The following is a 20,024-nucleotide window of genomic DNA, read 5'->3' on the forward strand; positions in this document are numbered from 1 at the left end:
TGTATTTTCAATTTTACTCAATTGAAAATATTTTCTACTTTCCCTTGTGACTATCTTTGGACCCATGGCTAATCAGAAGTATGTTTAATTTCCAAATATTTGCGAATTTTCCAGACATCTTTCGGTTATTGTTTTCTAGTTTACTTCCATTATAGTCAGAGAACTTGCTTTGTATAATTTCAGTTCTTTCCAACTTGCTAAGGTTTGTTTTATGGCCCAGAATATCATCTATCTGGGGAATGTTCCACGTACACTAAAAAAAATATGCATTCTGCTGTTGTTGGGTAGAGTTTTCTATAAATGTATTTATTTGTCTTTTTAAACACAAACATTTTTCGTTAAACATCTCCTGACATATAATCCACAGTTCTCTTTTTATCCAATTTGGTTGCAGAAAATACATTCTTACATATAACAGGTTTACTAGGCTTAAAGTTCTAAAGGCAACTAGATTAATAGAGAAGTTGCAGCAGATCTGATTTTTCTAGGCTGCTTCAGAGCCATGCTCAAGGCCAGGTTGAGTTTACATGCAGTGCTACTAAAACCAAGAAGAATCCATGGAGGGAGGGAAGGAGGGACTGGTGCTTAAGAAGTTCTAATGGTCAAGGAACAACTATGAAATTAAAATAGCAACTTGCCATCAGTGTCCTTTATAAGCCATTTGGCCATATGGTCCCCACCTGGGATTGCTCTTTTGAGTCATTTCACTCTGAATGTATACCTCCTGGCTAAAGCAGAGGCTACTTGAGGATACAGAATATGTGTGATACATTTGTGGGTCCATCACAACATCTTAGCTGAGATGCTCACCCTTTATTTAATGACTTTTGAATTATGACAATCATAATTTGATATGACAAACATTTCTGCAATAATATCTCCATATAAAATATTTTTCATTAGTTCCCAGCTATGTTAGATTATAGTAGACATATAAAAAAGGCAATAGAACTAACATGGTTCTGGAATTTTCGACAAAATTCCCAACATTACAGTTATCATCCAGTCACCATCAGACTAGAAAGGCTGAAGGGAAAAAAAGACAAGCTTTATACTATGAAGTTACTCTTAAATAATAAGACAGCCTCTGAGAAACAGAGTAATTTTTAGAGAATTTCCCCTTTTCGAAACTCCTGCGACTGGACAGATTATTTGATTTATGAATTAAGAGAAATTTAGGAATAAAAGATTGTTTCTATCCAATTGCTTTCATTTTTTCTTTCCTAAGTCAGAAAATGCAGAATTATTCAGGGAAGCACTCACTATCCAATGGAAATACAACATGAGCCATAAATGTGCATCATGAAAATATGTAGTTTTAAATTGTCTAGTAGCCACACTAAAAAAGAAAAAAGCAGGTGAAATTAATTTTAACAATGTATTTTATTTAACCCAATATATCCAAATTATCATTTCAACATGTAATAAATATTAAAAATTATTAATAAGATTTTACATTCTTTGTTTTGTACTGTCTTCAAAATCCATTATGTATTTTACACTTAGAGCACATCTCAGTTCAAACTAGCTACACTTCACTGCTCAATGGCCAAATGTGGCTGGTGCTACTCTACTAGACAGCCCATGCCCAATTCTTGGGTTCCAGCTTTTCAGACCTAGACACTGGGCTCAACCAGGATGGTCAAAACCCTCCTCTTTCCTTACTGACACTTCCATACATGCAGGTTTATGCAGTGTTAGTAGGTGCTTTACCTAATTGAATGAGAAGATAATCTAAACCTGTCTCCAGGTGAAACATTCCATTTTAGAAATTCAAAACCCCTTTAAAAAGCTAACATCAAATATTAAAAACTCAGGAATAAGAACAAAAGTAATCTAGGTAAAAGGCTAAAGTTTTTAAAACTCTTATAGTTCTATAAGATCATTAAAAGATACTCAACTTGTGAACAAACTTACATAACACTTTTAGCTTATTCCTTTGATTTTTAGTAGAAAAAGGACAAGACACAGGCACGCGTGTTGGGACACAACCCCTGCATCAGCTCATCCGTTTACAGGCTTGCTCAGGTGAAGAGCCATCACTCTGCACTAGTCTAACAAACAGCTGCTCAGTTTTTGTTCCTCATCAAATTCTTACATCTGGTTAACAAGAGCAACTGTTTCCAAGTGCTTCAGGGACTGGTTTTTAGCCACAAAGCCAGGCTCTTGACCCAGCAGCCTGAGCTACCACCTGAGCCCTCTACAGAGTTCTCACTGGGCCACAGCCTGTGTCCGCCCACGTGGCCACAGTTCTGAGATGAGATGTGGCTGTCCTTCTTTGCCGACAGCTCTGACAGGGACAGGTCACCCTCTACCACGGGCCAAGCTGCAAGAACACTAGAACACTAGCCTGATTCCCAGGAATATGGAGAAGAGTTTCAAGTCCTCCACAGCTCAAAACCACAGGACCCTGCCTGCCCCACTGGAGGAGACAGTGGTGAGAGGCAGGGGCAGGCCTAGGAAGAGAATCCAGGAGCTGCTTTTCCTTGGGAAAGCCCGAGCGGCGGCAAACTCCCTTCTTCCAGCTGGGATTGGAGCTGGCTTGACCCTCCTCCTCCCAACCCCCATCCTTTCACAATCACCTGTGGCTGAGCTCTAAACACAAAGGCACCTGTGGGTTCTCCTTCCCTTTTATCTTCACATTTCCTCCTTCCTGCGGTACCGTGTTAAAAATCTATCAGAGGCTAAAGTCCACAGCTGCCAAAACCAAATAAATACAACTCACAAATCAGGATTTGAACTGCACATCTATTGTGAACAATCATTTGTTAGCTTCAGTGAGACTGGATCCTTGATCTTACTTGATTACATGAAAGGCTGCTGGTCCAAACACAGGCACTGAAGCCAACCCACATCCATTAGCAGAACAGCAAAGAGTCTGAAACAATTGGGTTCCAATCCTGGCTTGACCACTTACCGCCTAGTTGGATGATGCTTAGCCTGAGACCCTTGGTTTTCTCACCTGTAAAAGGGTCCTGCACACCTTACTTCCCAACTTCATGCCTCCCTGGTCCCCACCTCCCACTCTGCTCAAGCCATAATGACTTTCTCCACGATAACAGTACCTTGTTGAGGTACAGTCTGCATATAGAAAAGGAACAAATCTTATGCATATGATTTTTTAAATACTGATATTAATATTCGTTATAATAGCTGGCATTTAAGCTCACATTATGATCCTGGCTCTCACATGCATTATCTCCTTTACTTCTGCCAATTCCCTAAGAATTTGCAGGTGAGGAAAGCGGTGAGCGAGGTTAAGAGATTTGCTTAGACAGGGGTTAAAAAAAAAAAAAGTGGTCTGTGGAGTGGCAAATCTGGGACTTAAACCAAGTCCGCCTGACTACGAGGTCCAGGCTCCTACCCCACTTCCACAGCACAGCCCCACCTTTAGTCTGGCTAACTCCTGGTCATCCCTCAGGTCATGGCAAAGATGACGCTTCTCCTCGGAAGCTTCCCTGATTACCTAGGCTCAGTTCTCTGTTACCTTCCTCCTATCACTGTATTCATTAACTGCCTGGTTTACTTAACTACAAACTCCACAAGACAATCACAGTTGTAACAAATGTTTGTCAACTGAATACATAAAGGTAGCCTAATTCAGAGGGTGGCTGTGAGGATTAAATAAAATCTGTAAAGCACAAGTAAGTAGGACAGACTGGTGTGCTCATCACAGCCTGTAGGTATAGTTGTGACTGCACAGGTGGAGAGAAGCAAAGGAATGAGCTGAGATCCTACTAAGCACAGGGAACTGTAGGGCTTATTTGAAATAGAAGACTTGGTCCCTGTTCCTGAAGAGAAACACCAAATTATTATCGCACCAAAGAGCACAGAACAGGGACTGCCCTGGTGGTGCAGTGGTTAAGAATCTGCCTGCCAACACAGGGGACACAGGTTCGAGCCCTGGTCCTGGAAGATCCCACATGCCGCGGAGCAACTAAGCCCATGTGCCACAACTACTGAGACTGCGCTCTAGAGCTCGCGAGCCACAATGACTGAGACTGGGCTCTAGAGCCCCCAAGCCACAACTACTGCGCCTGCATGCTACAACTACTGAGCCTGCGCACCACAACTACTGAAGCCTGCAAGCCTAGAGCCCGTGCTCTGCAGCAAAGAGAAGCCACTGCAATGAGAAGCCCGCGCACCGCAACGAAGAGTAGCCCCCGCTCGCCGCAACTAGAGAAAGCCCTAACGCAGCCAAAAATAAATAAAATTTTTTTAAAAAAAGGAGCACAGAACAAGAAAAGAAGTAACCTCAGAAAGACAACGAAGAGTAAAAATTGTTAAAGCTTTTCAGGACAGAAACTGAATTAGCCACTTCTTATCTATAGAGGAGAGGGCAGTGTTGTGACTAGAGCCCAGGTGTCCTGACTCCCACGTAGGGTTCTTTCTGGAACATTACAAGCTCTGATAGGAAACCCGGAGAGAATCACAAGAGCTGCTGCTTAACCCACATTGTCAGGCATCCAGGGTGCAGACTGGCCACTGGGAGGCTCAGGCCAACAGGTGGCCAGGCACGACTGCTCTCCGAGTTCCCTGTTCTGCCCCCTAATGCACCCCTACTGACTCAAATCCAGGTTGCCCTTGCAGGAAGCAATTACCCAGTGCAAGCCCTGATTGCCTTTTTTTTTTTTGTGGCCCATGCAGCATGTGGGATCATAGTCCCCCGACCAGGGATCCAACCTGCAGCCCCTGCAGCAGAAGCATGGAATCTTAACCACTGGACCACCAGGGAAGTCCCCTGACTGCCTTTGGATACTACCAATCAGCTAAATTTTACCTGGGGCTTGATCTACTCCCTGGGTTAAGCTGCACATGGAATTTCCACACCTAAGCGACCAAATATCCAATCTTGTGAGCAGTGCAGCAACTCCAAGGTCTTCATCGTGTTCCCCAAATAGTGACCAACTGTCCACTGCGCAGCTGTTCTAAAAGTCTTCACCCTGAATTCCTTACCAAGTAAGATCTTTCTCCAACTTTGTTTCGTTATGTGGGTGGGTCTAAAGAGGTACAGATACAGTTAGCAACTCATTCCATTTCAACAACTCAACTAAAGAACTCAGAGGTGCTCTCAACCCACACTAGAGCGTCTCAGACAAGCCTTGTTTCTTTCTGACGCTGGAACTGTCAAAACAGAGACAGTGCCCGCCGCTGGGGGACAATGACCGCAGTCAGCTGCGCTGCAGCTGTCTGGCCCACAGACTGGTCCTGTGATCCCAGTTGTAAAAGGTCAGGGGTTTCTCTTCAATTCTCCACTAGATTTAGAAGCCATGTCTGGCTGAAAGTACAAACCACAATCTATAAAGGGACTCGTTTAATACTTGGAAAGATTAAAAGCTACAATTAACCTTTTGCAAAATAATAAAGTCTGGAAGAAGTATTATTGTGCTCACTTTCAGTTACAGTGCCAATCCGGAGGTCAAGGCCAATGCTCTCTTCGTCAGCTTGACGCTGAGGTGACCAGAGAAACGCGCCATCCCTCTGGCCTGAGGACGCAATGGGGATTTCTCTATCTTCAGTGCGTGGGGTGCCTGGGCTGACACCCTCCTGTCACGTGGTTGTGCTGGCCTCAAGGCCCCTGCCACTCAGATCCCCTGCATCATTCCTTCATCTACTCTATCAGGGAAGGAGCAAATCCTAAACATAAGAACAGAGCCAGGACCCAAGGTCCCTTGCCGCTGAAAAACATCTCTGAAAAATCACACAAAAGTGTGATTATTTTTCTTTTGTCTCCCAAACTAAAACATAAGCAGGGCTTTCTCTTTGCCAGGCTCAAACCCTTTTTGATGTGTTAATGGTTTAGAACTGGAGTCATCAGTCAAAACATAATATCACAGATCATGGACTTAGAGAATACGGCAGGAACAGTCTACTAAACTTTACAGAACTTTAGATGCTAATTTGACTTTACCCATGAAAGACAGACCTACAGACAGAACTCACACTATGAATGATAGCCTCAAGCAAATAGTCAACATTCAAAATAAATGCTGATTGAAGACAGTATCTTAAAAAAAAAAGTCCATTAAAGGAGGGAAGCGCCAGCATCAATACTATCCACATCCTCCAACCGCCTGCTTCAAGGTCACCTTCACAGTAGTGTCACCAGACACACTGGAGTCAGGGCTTAAGCCACAGTCTCTGCCTGGGAAAATGGCCTTTATCCTAGTTTTTCCTATCCTTTAGGGCAGCACCTTGTAAATTCAGGTATGTGACTTGGCAGACAGTGGTAGAGGTAGGAGATAACAAGCATGTAAATTAGACAGAAAACCAACATCATATCAGATGAACCAATAAAATAATCAAGGTCTGAGTTATGTGAATACACGATAAACATTAAATCACATTAACAAGTGTTGAAATTATAAAATAGATCAGCAAGCAAATAAATTAGTAGATCAGCTTTAGATCACATATCCTGTCAGTTAAATTTTTTTGAGTATATACTCAGAATGTAGACATTTACTTATAAATTATATACATGTTCTAACATAATACAGCTTTTATAAAAATTAAAAAATAGAAATACAGAGCAAAAAATGAATTAATTAGCCTTTTCACTAACTTTTAGTTTTGGCTTTCTGACAGCTTTGTACTATCTTCAGCTGACACATCAAGGCTCAATATATATACTTAGGGTGAGGCTCACTGTTAATGATAATGGATGTAAATCCGTATTTCAAACAGTCTTCTTGATAATTTCCAAGGATTTTGACCAAAGGTCAACATATGGTCATCTGTATGTTAAATATTAGCAAGGCTTTTTTACGTTCTTATAGATAAAAAGAGTAAAAATATATACAAAAAGAAACTTTAATATTTTCTTCTTGGATCGTGCCTTCAGCAACCCATTTTGGAGACCACTGAAAGGAGAAACAGAATGAATCAGAGAGTTCACAAGAGCCTCTGGGGCATCAACATGACAACATTGTCATGCCCTGGGGCCATCTTGCTTACAATCTCCTTGTCTTTGGGGGGATGGCAAACGAAAGGCTAATTATTGCACAATAAGAACAATCTTCGATGGATTTTGTATCTTCTTTATACATTACATATAAAATTTAGAAGTGAAATGGTATATAGCATTGATATTTTTTCATGATTAATACTTTACTTTTCAAAAAAAACATGATTTGAGAAATCTCAGACCCACAATGCTCACAGCCTCTCTCTTCACTCCACAGATGACACCTGGAACAAAACCAGAAAGGATGGTCCTCCAATAGCTAGCTGGAATTCAGGATGCATTTTCCCAAGGAAATGATGCTACAAACTGCAGTTACCTATAGGTGGACCAGAATTACGGTTCAGCCATGCCATAAGTTAATAGGTTAAGAGGAAAACTGGCAAAATGTTGATAACTGTTGAAGCTGAGTATTGGATACATGGGGATTCATTATACTCTTCTCTCTACTTTTGTGTATACTTGAAATCCCCTACAATAAAACATTAAAAAATAAAAGATGAAAAAAATCATGCTGGGGCCACCTGACATCCTTACCATTGCTCCTGTGTAATTCAGGAAGCATTTTCCCCACAGTTGCTTCTCCAACCAACTCAAAACATGGGGTACCTGCTTGCAAGTGAGAGTGTCTGCAATGAAACACCTCACCCGACAAACTCCCCTAAGCAACAAGGGGCACTGGGAAATAGCCATGATTATAAATGCCAAACACAGAAACTTAAGTGACCCATTAGAGGGCCAGGATATTTTCAGTTAAGTACAACATGGAAAGAAATACTTTTTTTTATTTCTTGTACTCATTGTATTAGGGATTATAAGACACCAAAAAAGAGCAACCTTTTTTGGCTGTATGCAGTGAGTCTCTTTTGGCTGTATGTAATGAGGCTGTTTTTGCCTTAAAGTTTGCTCACTCTAATTTCTGAAAAGAAAGAATTGCATGAAATTGAGATTAAACTTACAAGTTAGAATTTCTTCTCAAAACTGATAATGTTCTCCCTAAAAAGTATTCTTTTATATGTCAAAACCACAGCCTGTATTTAGGGAATGCAATTATTATAAAAACCTATCCCTCTTATTAAATATCTAAATATGACATGACCTAAGGAAAAAAGGTTCTCCAAAATTAATTTGTTAGTTTTGCAATGGTGTAAATGTAATATTAGTCAACCTTCTAGGCCATATCTTTCAAAAAGAGACACATCATCACTCCTGAAACCAACACCCTACTGCTGTGTTCTGCAGGTGGTTTATAAGTCTGAGATAAAGAATTTACTCATGAATGTAATTCACAACTACATGTCATACACTCAAACATAAACCCAAGAACCTTTTGAAATCTTCAGGAAGTTTCTCATTATAGACATGTGGAAACTTAGTGTGCAAGAACGGCACTGAATTAAATACAATCGTGCCTCAGCATCCAAGGGGGCCTGGTTCCAAGACCCCCGCAGATACCAAAATCCACAGATGCTCAAGTCCCTCATATAAAATGGTGTAGTATTTGCATAAAAACTATGCACAGCCCTCCCCCATATACTTTATTATTTTTTAAATATTTATTTATTTAGGCTGCGCCAGGCCTTAGTTGCAGCACGTGGGATCTTCGTTGCAGCATGCGGGCTCTTACTTTCAGCATGCGTGCAGGATCTAGTTCCCCAACTAGGGAGCAAACCCGGGCCCCCTGCATTGACAGCATGCAGTCTGCCCACTGGACCAGCGAAGTGCCCCCACCCCATATACTTTAAATCATCTCTAGATTACTTATAACACCTAAGACAGGGTAAATGCTATGTAAATGGTTGTAAATACAATGTAAACGCTATGCAAATAGTTGCCAGCAAATTCAAGTTTTGCTTTTTGAAACTTTCTGGAATTTTTTTCCAAATATTTTTGATCTGCAGTTGGTTGAGTATGGGGACAGGGAACCTGAGGATATGGAGACTGACTGTATACTCCTGGTCATGTGACAAGTACATTCTTGGAAAAGAAAGAGCATCCAACTTGCTTAAGAACACTCAGCAAGGCAAACATCCCAAGTGCAATATGCTGACTCTAAATGCCTCATTCTCCCATTCTTTCCCAGGGCCCCTAGTTCAGGGTATCTAGCTAGTCACCCAAAGTAAAACCCCCGGAAGGTTACCACCTAGGGGTGTTGCTCACAATGCCGCCCCTGGACTCAGTGGCACAAACAAGGCCCCGCCAGGAGCTAACTTACCCAGACCCCCATGCTGTAAGTCCCATTAGCTTCTCCTAACATTTTGGTCTTCCCCCGGCTTTCATGCATTCACATGTCACTTTATTATGAATGCAGGTGGCGACATCGTTCTCCTAACTGCTGCTTCGTATTAGCTATGCATTCCCATCATTAAGAACAAGCAGGCTTTGGAGAAGGTTCTGAGAGTTATTCTGTGGACTTTGTGACAGCTCTTTGGCCTCACAGAGGCTTCGACAGCTTCTATTCCAGACAGTAGAGCTGCTGATTGGTGGGGTTACTGGGGAGGTGGTAGGGTACCATGAGGCCTAACCAACCCCACAGCAGTCTTTGAGAAGAGTTACTACTTGGCTGCAAAGTAGTCTTTTTGGCTCACCAGTCCACACACTCATCACTGCTGCAGTGTCATTTGTAAACACAAATGTCTGCAGTATGGATGGAATAATAAAATCACCTGGATAAAGTACAGAAAAGCTTTACTTTTCTCCTCCCGTTTCCTTGTCATGTGAAGGCACATCAAAAAAACAAAACAAAACTGCAATGCTCCTTGAATTGTTTATGAAGCCAATAAAGGAACCAGACTCTCAGTCCAGGCTGCAAGGACTGCCTAGGCCCACCGATGAGAACTTATATGGTTCAGAGGTTTAAAATCACATGGTCTCCTAAAACAGTCCCGAGTACCAAGCTCCCCGCCTGACTGGTTCATGGGCTTCCAGATGTAGTCTACTTAGGGCAGGAAGTATGCAGGATCAAGGGGCTAGGCCTCTGTACTAGAGAGTTTTATCACAGAGTGAGGTTTTATAGCCTCCTATAGCAGTGAATGTTTAAAAATTTTTTCCATACCTGCCCTCAAGAATTGCATCATATCCTTTATAAAAAACCAACTAAATAGCATCAGATGCACAGAAAATAACTCAAACCAGCTGACGAATCCCTGGAATCAAGCCATATTCAAAAAATGACTCTTTCAACTCCCCCCAGAAACAGGTTCACAGAACCGTTTTATAAAGAAACCAAGGCCCGGGACTTCCCTGGTGGTGCAGTGGTTTAAGAATCCGCCTGCCAATGCAGGAGACATAGGTTCGAGCCCTGGTCTGGGAAGATCCCACATGCCGTGGAGCAACAAAGCCCATGCGCCACAACTACTGAACCTGTGCTCTAGAGCCTGTGAGCCACAACTACTGAGCCCGCATGCCACAACTACTGAAGCCCATGAGCCTAGACCCCATGCTCCACAACAAGAGAAGCCACTGCAATGAGAAGCCTGCGTACCACAATGAAGAGCAGCCCCCTGCTCGCCGTGACTAGAGAAAAGCCCACGTGCAGCAACGAAGACCCAATGCAGCCAAAGATAAATACATTTATTAAAAAAAGAAACAAAAACCCACATTTATCCCAGGCATCAAGGGCGAAACACCTTCCTTAAAAAAAAGAAAGAAAGAAAGAAAGAAAGGAAAGAGTCAGTCCTGCATGGCTCCCCTACTCACTAGCTATGTGACCTTGGGCAAGTAACTTCCCTCTCTGTGCCTTCATGTCCTCATGAGCACACAACTTAACTGAAAAGGGTTGTGATGAGGATTAAATGAGATAATATGCCCAACACTCAGCCCTCTGTCGGTGCTCAGCATCGTAGTGCTGCCTTTACTGTTTCAATGATCAAATCAAAACAACCACACTGTGCTATAACTTTGCCATCCTCTGTGTAGGTAGTAAGTTCCTGATTAATCAGTAGACTACTTAGTAAATTGGACTCAGCATTAAAGATTGACTGGATTAAAAGTAAAATCTTCCCAAGATAATTATGAGCTCAAACCAGTTTAAACTGAATACTGCAGTCAGTCATTAGGCACTGGAGTTAATGTAAGTACCATTTTTCTTTGCTAAAGTTAGCGCTAACTTCCTTAGAGGGCATGTAATTCAGGTAGTCACTGCACTACCCTATCAAAAAAGTTTAGCAACCATGCGTAATGAGTCACTTTTGCTCCACTTCTTATATTAATGCTAAGCTTAAGTGTGCCATAGCCTCAAGATTCAGCACCAGCTTCTCTTAAAAAAGAAACAGTCTCATAACATATTGCCATGTGAAAGGGAAAAAAAAAAAAGACTAAACTGCAAAACACAGGCATATCTCATTTTATTGCGTTTCCCTTTACTAAGCTTCATTGATGTTGTATTTCTTGCAAATTGAACGTTTGTGGCAACCCGGAATTGTCAGGTGATGGTTAACATTGTTTAGCAATAACTTTAAAAAAAAATTTATTTTATTGAAGTATAGTTTATTTACAATATTGTGTAGCAATGAAGTATTTTTAAATTAAGATATATACACTGTTTTTTTTAGACTGAATGCTACTGCACACTTAACAGAGGACAGTATAGTGTAAACATAACTTTTATATGCACTGGGAAACCAAAAATTCGTGTGACTCCCTTACTGCAATATTTTGCTTTATTGTGGTGCTCTGGAACCAAACCTGCAATATCTCTGAGATATGCCTGTATATATGATCCTATTAAATCAAAACAAAAAGAGTGCATGAGTGTGAATGTGTGTGATATATGTACTCATACATGCAGAAATGTAGGAAAAAACAAGGATATATACCAAATATATATTTACATATATGTATATATTATATATTAACTATAATTCCTTCCCACTAGTGTGATAAAGAATATCTTTTTCCTTTGGGCTTTCTGTGGTTTTTTAAACATTGATAGTGCATTTTTTTTAAATAAGGAAAAAAGGTTATGAAATTAAAAAACAAAACAAGACAAACAGTATTTTGGACCCTGAGAGTTCTTCCCCTTGTTTTGTTGTGGGGTTTTTGTTTTCGTTTTTGTGTTGTAATAAATAGAGATCATGGTGCCATTTTTTGAGCACTCATTTAAACAGAGAGGAGGACAAACCTATTAACAGAGAAACCAAACAAGCTTTGAATTATAAAAAAATTATCAAAATAACAAGTGTTGGCAAAGATGTGGAGAAACTGGAATCCTTGTACACTACTGGTGGGAATGTAAAATGGTACAGCCACTGTGGAAAATAGTATGGCAGTTCCTCAAAATATCAAAATTAGAATTACCATATGATCCAGCAATTTCACTTTTGGGTACATACCCCAAAGAATTGAAAGCAGGGTCTTGAAAACCTGTTTATACACCCACATTCATAGCAGCATTACTCACAATAGCAAAAATGTGGAAACAACCCAGTGTCCACCAACAGATGAATGGATAAGCAAAATGTAGTAAGTACAGACATACAATGGAATATTATTCAGCCTTAAAAAAGGAACAAAATTCTGCAATATGCTACAACAGGTAAGAACCTTGTGGACATTATTCCAAGCGAAACAAGCCAGTCACAAAAAGACAAATACTGTGTGATTCCACTAATATGACATACTTAGAGTATTCAAAATAAAAAAAACAGAAAGTAAAACGGTGGTTACCAGGAGCTAGGCAGAGCGGAAAATAGGGAGTTATTGTTTAATGGGTTTAGAGTTTCAGTTTTACAAGCTGGATGGTAGTGATGGCTGTACAACAATGTGAATGAATATTAAATACAATACCGCTGAACTGTACACTTAAAAATGGTTAAGATGGTAAATTCTGTTAGGTGTATTTTACCAAAATTAAAAAATATATATACAAAGAAGTGTGTATGTGCCTATGACTTATGACCTATACAAGCTACAGCTGTACTTCTATATGGTGTATACTGTGAAACACACAACAACCAGAAACTTTTTAAATATGCAGAAATAAACACAAATGGAAGTTCTAGTAGTTTCTTTCTGCACCCTAGTGGTTTGCCTCGGCCGCCCCTCAGGAGGCCCAAATCCTGAGATCTGACGTGCACGGGAAAGTGATGCCTCCTTCTAGAGCCCAGACCCCGCTGTGCGCAGGGCAAAGAGTAGTGCCAGCAGTGGCCCACCCCTGACGTTAAGTCTGCCTTCTCTTCCTCTGTCCCTTCTCTTGCATTCCAGGAGTATTTAACCCTGCTCCGAGGTCTCAAGAATATTTAATCCTAACAGACTCAGCTATAACGAATCCTGAGCAAGTAGCAAATCCCTGGCAAATTCAGAGAGAGACTGGAATGGAAACTGGATGGAAATGCTACTCTCCAGAGCCATGGAGAGCCTTGAAAAACCACATGGTGAACTGGCAAAACCTGAACTAGAATGAGGTTTACCAAACAAGTCTCTTGGGTGCCTGGAGAATGAACAGATCCCAAAGTCTTAAAAATACTGCTTGGGCAAAAACCTGTGACAATGAACTAAAAGAATAAAGTCAGATCTAAAATGAGGCTAGATGCCAGCCAGCTACTGTGGAGAGGCTTACCTTCAGTATCTCAGGTTCTTTGATATCCAGAGACCTTGGGTTCCAGTGTTGTAGATTTTTATGTAATCTGTGATATTTATGAGCACTTGGTGGTGTAAAAAACCAAATCATGCAAACTGCAGTCATGAATCCAAGGCCAATGCCCAGAAAGAGTCCACTCACGTACTGGGGGAGGGGGAGGATGAGGTACGCATAGACACACATGACAAAGAAGCCCAGAGTCTTCACGGGCAATTCGGGGTGCTGCATGGCCGAGTCCACCTCGTGGTCACTGTCCAGAGCCGTGCCATCGTCCGCCAGCACCTCTGGCTTGAGAGGGACTTCTGAGAGCCTCTCAGCTTTACTCTCTCCCTCCGTTTCCAAATCAAAGTCCTCAGTGTACAGTTCGCAAAACTCTTCATCCTCTTTGCTCACCAAGGCAGACAGAGAGCACCTCTCAAGAACCAGAGAGCCGGTCTTCAGGCCTACCTCCTTCAGACTGCTCCCCTGAGAACTCTTCGGTTCTGCCTCTCTCACAGGGTCCTCGGAGGACTGGGGATGGTCACTCCTGGGGACGCCAGGGTCGCTCCCCAAGCCCTCCCCCTCGGAGTCATACTCCTCCTCCTTGATGCTGTAGTTGTTATTGCTTTCCAAGTGACCGTTCAGGCTGGACAGATTGGAGAGCTCTGAAGCACTTGAAGATAAGGCTTTGGGCCTATGGCTGCCACTTTCTTCCCCTATAATTTTACTAAAAAGCTGAAAAGGGTCATATATGACTTCGGAAAGGCGTCGCTTAGTGTCTTCGATTTTCGCCTCCATTTCGGGCACTTTAAAAAAGGAGCGTGTATCGGAAGGTGACGTCAGAGGGGAAGAGGGTGCAGTTTTGGAATCTCCACCTGTGTTTCGTGGCTGCGTGAACTGCTTGAACAGGTGTAAATTCAGCTTGGAGTCGGGTGGCTTGTACGACACGTTATCTGACTCTTGCCTGGAGGTGTCGGTGGACAGAGACTTGACTAACGTCTTCATCAAGTGCCGGTGCCGTGGCGGGTGGGGGGATTCTTTTGGCTCCACCTCGGTCGACAGGGACTTCACGAGGCTCATGAAGGGCTTTGCGCTGGAAAGGGTGGAGGACGAGGCACTGGAAGGGAGGATGGGAGACCTGGAAGGCGAGGACAGCGGGGAGGAAGAACTGGTTTTCTGCTCAGAAAGGGACGACACGCTGGGAGAGCTAGCTAAGGGCCCCGACGAAGACAAGCCCGGGGACAGAGCCAATGGCACCGTGCTTAATACTTGTGCTGCTGCAGGAGGGGGCTCCAGCAGCTTTGCAGTGTTCTCGGAGACGGGCAAGATGGCAGGGGACACGGACAGTCCGTCTGCCAGGATGAGCTGGGCGCCAGGGCCAGCGGGGTCATGGCCACCCCGGGGTTCAAAATACAGGTCTTCCTTGGCTTCGAGCCCCGTTACAATGCTTTGGTCGTCCAGCCCCTCCTCCAGGTACTCCCTGAACTCCTCCTCCTCTTCCTCCTCCTCCTCCCCGGATGCCGAGAAGTGGATGGCGATAGTGTCTCGGGACACGGACCTCTGCACGTGCACTCTGGGGGTTGACGGTTTTGGCATGTCAATGGTTTTTTCGGCATGGCGACCATTCAGACTTGTCATCGCCGGCTTCACAAGGGCTCAAGCTCTGTGAAAACAGCGAGAAAACCAGGAGTCAGAAAGCGGTTTCTCCACGGGACACGCTGTCGTGTGTGGACAGGAATGCACGTGAAGCTCACTTCTAAATGGTGATTATGCTTTTACTTGGCAGATGGCCACTGTTTTTACTTGAGCAGGTTTAATGGTTTAATTTTCATCAGATAAATTCCAGTTAGGCATTCTCTTTTATGAGCAAACTACAAACCAGTGTTATAAACCCCGTACAATCTGTTTTCCTTCACAACATCTAACTCATCATTTCCTCCCTCTTAACTGGCTCATTTCTATCAGTAATTCTATATTGCAAGGCTTCAAAGACCTGCACAACAGTTGCTACCAGTATTACTTCAGAAGTCCAACAGGCTAAAATGCAGCATCCTGGCGATTTTGAGGATCTTGGAATAAAAATTTCACCAGTGGTTTTCCAGCTATAAAAAGCTAATCCTGGAGGGTTACTGCTTTCATTGCAATTTTCACAGCAATCCTAACAATTCTTTTGCGTCTCCCGCCAATGCTCATATATCTTGCCACTGCATATAAGGAGCAAAGTATCCAAGGGTGGTAAGGGAAATCTGTAAACTAACTGCTGTGATCTGTCAGCTTCTTTATTCCCCAAATGGTAGGTACCCTAAGGCCAGAGTATTTAGGCAGCCATGAAGACATGGCCATTTTCTAAGGCTTCAAGATAAAGCAAACTTGTATTTTAAACTGAATCCAAGAATCAAAGGGCAGGAAAATGAAGTCTCAATGCTGCAACCCACCACCAACTGAGAACTCTGCTAAGAGCTAGGGCAAGAGACATGGAGGCTATGCTTTCTGCCCTTCAGGAGCTTAGTTGCTGGAGTGAAAACAGACACCTGAAAAGCTGGGCAGAAAAACAAAAGAAGCCAAGCGCACCCTGTGACACCCAGTGCATTACATCTCCCCCTATTCACTTACGGCCCATTTATTGGGAACAAGGCATCATGACAGGTCCTACAAGAGGGAAATGAACACAATCTGGAAAGAAACCCCGTCAAAGCAGCTAAAACGCACTTGAGGAGTGACCTTCAGGCGTTCTGAGGAGGGTGAGAGCAGCGTGGACGGTAGGACACCCGCTCGCTCTTTTAAACTGAGGGGTAAGTTGTGGTTAAATGGGTGTGATTAGAAAGAAGGGACAAAGCCATGAAGATGAGCACAGGCATGGTGTGTCCTGACACATGGGTCTATTCTCCATGTTCAGGATGGAGGGTGGGTGTTGGGGAGCCGGGGGAGACCACCAGTACGAGAGAGGCATCATGCAAGAGAGGAAAGAGCAGCCTTGGGACCAGGAAATAGGGCTTCTGATACTTGCTCCTTTTCCAGCTGATTCTGTGGGACCTTGAACAAGCCAAGACCTCTACGGGTCTCAGAATCTTCATCTGTTAAATGAGGCACCAAGAGTCCTTTCCAAATCTAAAACCCTACGTTTATGTTTACAGGTGATTAGTACACAACCCAATATGATATACTCACACAAGTAATCTGCCATAGACAACCAACATTATGTTGCTTGCTTGTTTCTTTTTTTTCTTTTCTTTTTAAAAATATTTATTTATTTATTTATTTGGCTGTGCTGGGTCTTAGTTGCGGCACGCAGGATCTTCGTAGCAGCATGCGGGATCTTTAGTTGCAGCATGTGGGACCTAGTTCCCTGACCAGGGCTCGAACCCGGGCCCCCTGCATTGGGAGTGCAGAGTCTTAGCCACTGGACCACCAGCAAAGTCCCTTGCTTGTTTCTTTAATTTGAAAAACTCCTATAGTTAAGTCTTCCACCAAATACTCATGTTCAAAATGCTAGCAACTGATACTACCAACAAGAGAAAAGGTAAACCTGTGTGTGTGTTGAGGGGATTGGTGGAGGGGCGGAACCTGGGGCAGGTGGGCAAGAAAAACTATTTCCTAGAAACAGGAAATAACCCAGTGATGACAAGAATTACAGTTCAAGGGCCCAGTCACAACAAGGACACACAAAAGGACACATCTGAAACAACACATTTCAGTATCAATACTTGAGAGAAATTACTTTCATAAAAAATTTTCAACAGAGTTTTGCCCAAGCTCATTCATGACCCTCAGGCTCTCCTATCCCCATTGGATCCAAGAAAAGGGAGTGATCTCTATCAATCAGACAAAGCAATTTAAATCCAGGAGCTGGCAGCAAGCTAGAAAGACACAGCCTTGGGTCCAGGACAATCCTTCCCTGTTATCTCAAAGCCAACAGGTTTGTTGGCTTAGAAGAAAAATACCAAATGCAACACACATTTTTCATTTAACTGTCACCTACTTTTATAAGGGTAATTTTAAAAGAAAATTACAGAGGTAATTTTAAAAGTTTGGAACTTGATAATTCTCAATAGGCTGAAAAATCAGCTTTATTTAAATTGCTTTAATAACGTAAAGGATGATCTGAAAGGCTCTGCTGCTCTGAGGCTGCTTCACTGGTAGCAAAAGTGACTGTAGGCACAGGTGCACATACAGAGAGCATGACTGGGGGGCCGAACAGTGTGAGTCGTCCTCTGAGGAGCAAGGCAAGAGTGCAGAGGCTCTTTTATAGTTGAGGGTGGGATGGCCTGGGAGTCCACAGGCAAAGTCAGGCCCAGTCCAGGGCCACAGGGCCAAACAGCAGTGTGTCCAGGAGCCTGTGCTCTCAGCACCTGCCCAGGAAGGGCCATCAGGGGCCCATCTGCCCAAACCTCCAACACATAGTCGGGCCCCCTAGGCTTGCCGGTTAAAGGGACCTCTGCTGATCTCTGACTAGACTGTCTTAAGGTCTTGCTGGGCTGCACCCTGCAGGCCTACAGCCCTGTGCTCGCCCCGCTTCAAGACAGAAGAAAGACCCTGGAGGCAGCTACGGAGACATCAACGGTTTAACGGATGGGGAAGCTTATATATCTGAAGCAAGGTTCTGAAGCAACACCCCACCTGGGTGGTGGACGGTGGGCAGGACATGGCAGCAGCCTTCACTCACAGGGGGAACGGAAGACGGCCAGTTATAGGGGGAACTTACGTCAGGTTTGCTCATTGGTTACCAGGGAAACTAGCAGTGGGGCGTGCCCCTCACCGCCCTTTTCATAAGAACAATGACTAACTGAGGCCTGGGGCAAGCATGCAGGAAGGTCAGTCATGTAAGTAGAGTGTGGGTGAAGCAGGCGCAGGTCGGGCTGGGGACGTACGGAGAGCAAGAGAACAGCCATCTTGAGTGGCCTGACCGCAGAGGTCTGTGTCAGCCAGTTGGGCCTGAGCTGGGCCCCATAGAGAGCTAGGTGCCAGGCAGCCAGCCAGAGTAGGTAGTCTGGCTCACCATGGCTAATGTCTTTCTCCAGGGCTCAGGCAGTGCCTTCAGAGGTTTAGAATAACCTCCCTCAAATCCATGCTGACCGAAGTCTAGCTCCACCTCACTAGTTTTGTACTAAAACATGCCACGTGAGACTAGAGCAGCACTACTACTTTTTAAATATAAGAAAATCTTAGGGCCCTGTTTGCTTATCTGCAAATGAGGGGGTTAGACCAGATAAACAAAGACTGCTTCTAGGACTCAAACTGCTGGATAACTGTGTGTCCTGGAACTCGAGTCCCTGGTTTGGGTTCTAGATAAACCATCAAGTGGCCACTCCTTCCTCCTCCTGGGGAGTCCTCCAAGCATCCTCCTCTCCATCCTTCAATAGCTGGCGGCTGGGGCCAGTAAAACCGACCCTCCCACAGTCACAGCACTGCAGGACAGCCAAGGTCAAGAGGAAAAGTACCTGACTGTCGTCCAGGAACTTTACGTGGTTGGTCCAAGGACACAGCACTGAATGAGGAGGGGACGGGGAGACGGTTAGACACGGGCTTTTTTTTTTTTTTGCAGTACGCAGGCCTCTCACTGTTGTGGCCTCTCCCGTTGCGGAGCACAGGCTCCGGACGCGCAGGCTCAGCGGCCATGGCTCACAGGCCCAGCTGCTCCGCAGCATGTGGGATCTTCCCAGACCAGGGCACGAACCCGTGTCCCCTGCATCGGCAGGCGGACTCTCAACCACTGCGCCACCAGGGAAGCCCTAGACACAGGCTTTTGACACTCATGTCCTGATGCCTTTGCCACCACAGCAATCTGCCTCCTCAAGCATGTCATGGACACTCATTATGATTGCTTGTCCTGGCCTTGGTACCTGCCTTCCGTGCTCTGGCATGAACAGCTCTACCAGGAACTAAAAGCTGAGTTCTCAACAGCTAGCATGTGATTAGCAGGATTGGGAAATAAGAATTCATTATCCACCTGTCAAGCTAGCATCATAAAAAGTAGCATCCTGCCCTCTGCTATCTCAATTCAATTATAACCAGGCTCAAAAAAAAAAAAAAAAGGGACAATCTTATCTCAAGCCCTCAGGAACTGAAATGTCAAAAAAGGTCATTTCTCACCCAGCAGGTCTCCTTCCAAAGCCACCAGCACAAGACCGTGGGTTTTAACACTGATTTTGAGTCTTGTGAGGGGAGGGCCTATAGCTCACATTGTCATATAGGATGATTTTCTGCCAGAGATATGTTTAAACAAAAGTCTGATTTGGTCATGAGCAAAGTGGTGCTAAAGATTAACCCCGTCCAGCCCCATAATGGATGGGGGTGGCAGAGGCAACATTGACAAACTGAAGCCAGAGGTCTGGTGTCTGGGAAAACAGGCTCCGTCATCAGGTCCACCACTCTACTGAAAACAACTAACAATGAAATCCATATTTTTTAAAAAATCTGAAAAGCACTGAAGCTTCAACAACTGAGTAAGGAACCACCAGGCCAAAAGGAGTTAAGAACCCCAGAGGGATGAGCCCTACAGAA

At 43.8% G+C, this 20,024-nt stretch overlaps 1 protein-coding gene across 3 annotated transcripts in view; it reads right to left on the minus strand.

The window, feature by feature from the left end:
- TEX2 (testis expressed 2) overlaps positions 1-20,024 on the minus strand; it is a 107,403-nt gene that overhangs the window by 45,167 nt on the left and 42,212 nt on the right. For 2 of the 3 annotated variants that reach the window (XM_022589157.3, XM_022589158.3), the window contains exon 2: positions 13,524-15,186. In XM_022589157.3, the coding sequence (XP_022444865.1) occupies positions 13,524-15,161 (1,638 nt within the window). In that variant the 5' untranslated portion in view covers positions 15,162-15,186. Of the gene's footprint in view, positions 1-13,523; positions 15,187-16,691; positions 17,285-20,024 lie in introns of those variants that run through there. The other variant, XM_089901419.1, reaches the window with a different exon arrangement.

Source organism: Delphinapterus leucas, chromosome 19, assembly GCF_059928025.1.
Source record: "Delphinapterus leucas isolate spDelLeu-1000000601 "Yukka" chromosome 19, BTC_Dleu_Yukka2, whole genome shotgun sequence".
Lineage (NCBI taxonomy): Eukaryota > Metazoa > Chordata > Mammalia > Artiodactyla > Monodontidae > Delphinapterus > Delphinapterus leucas.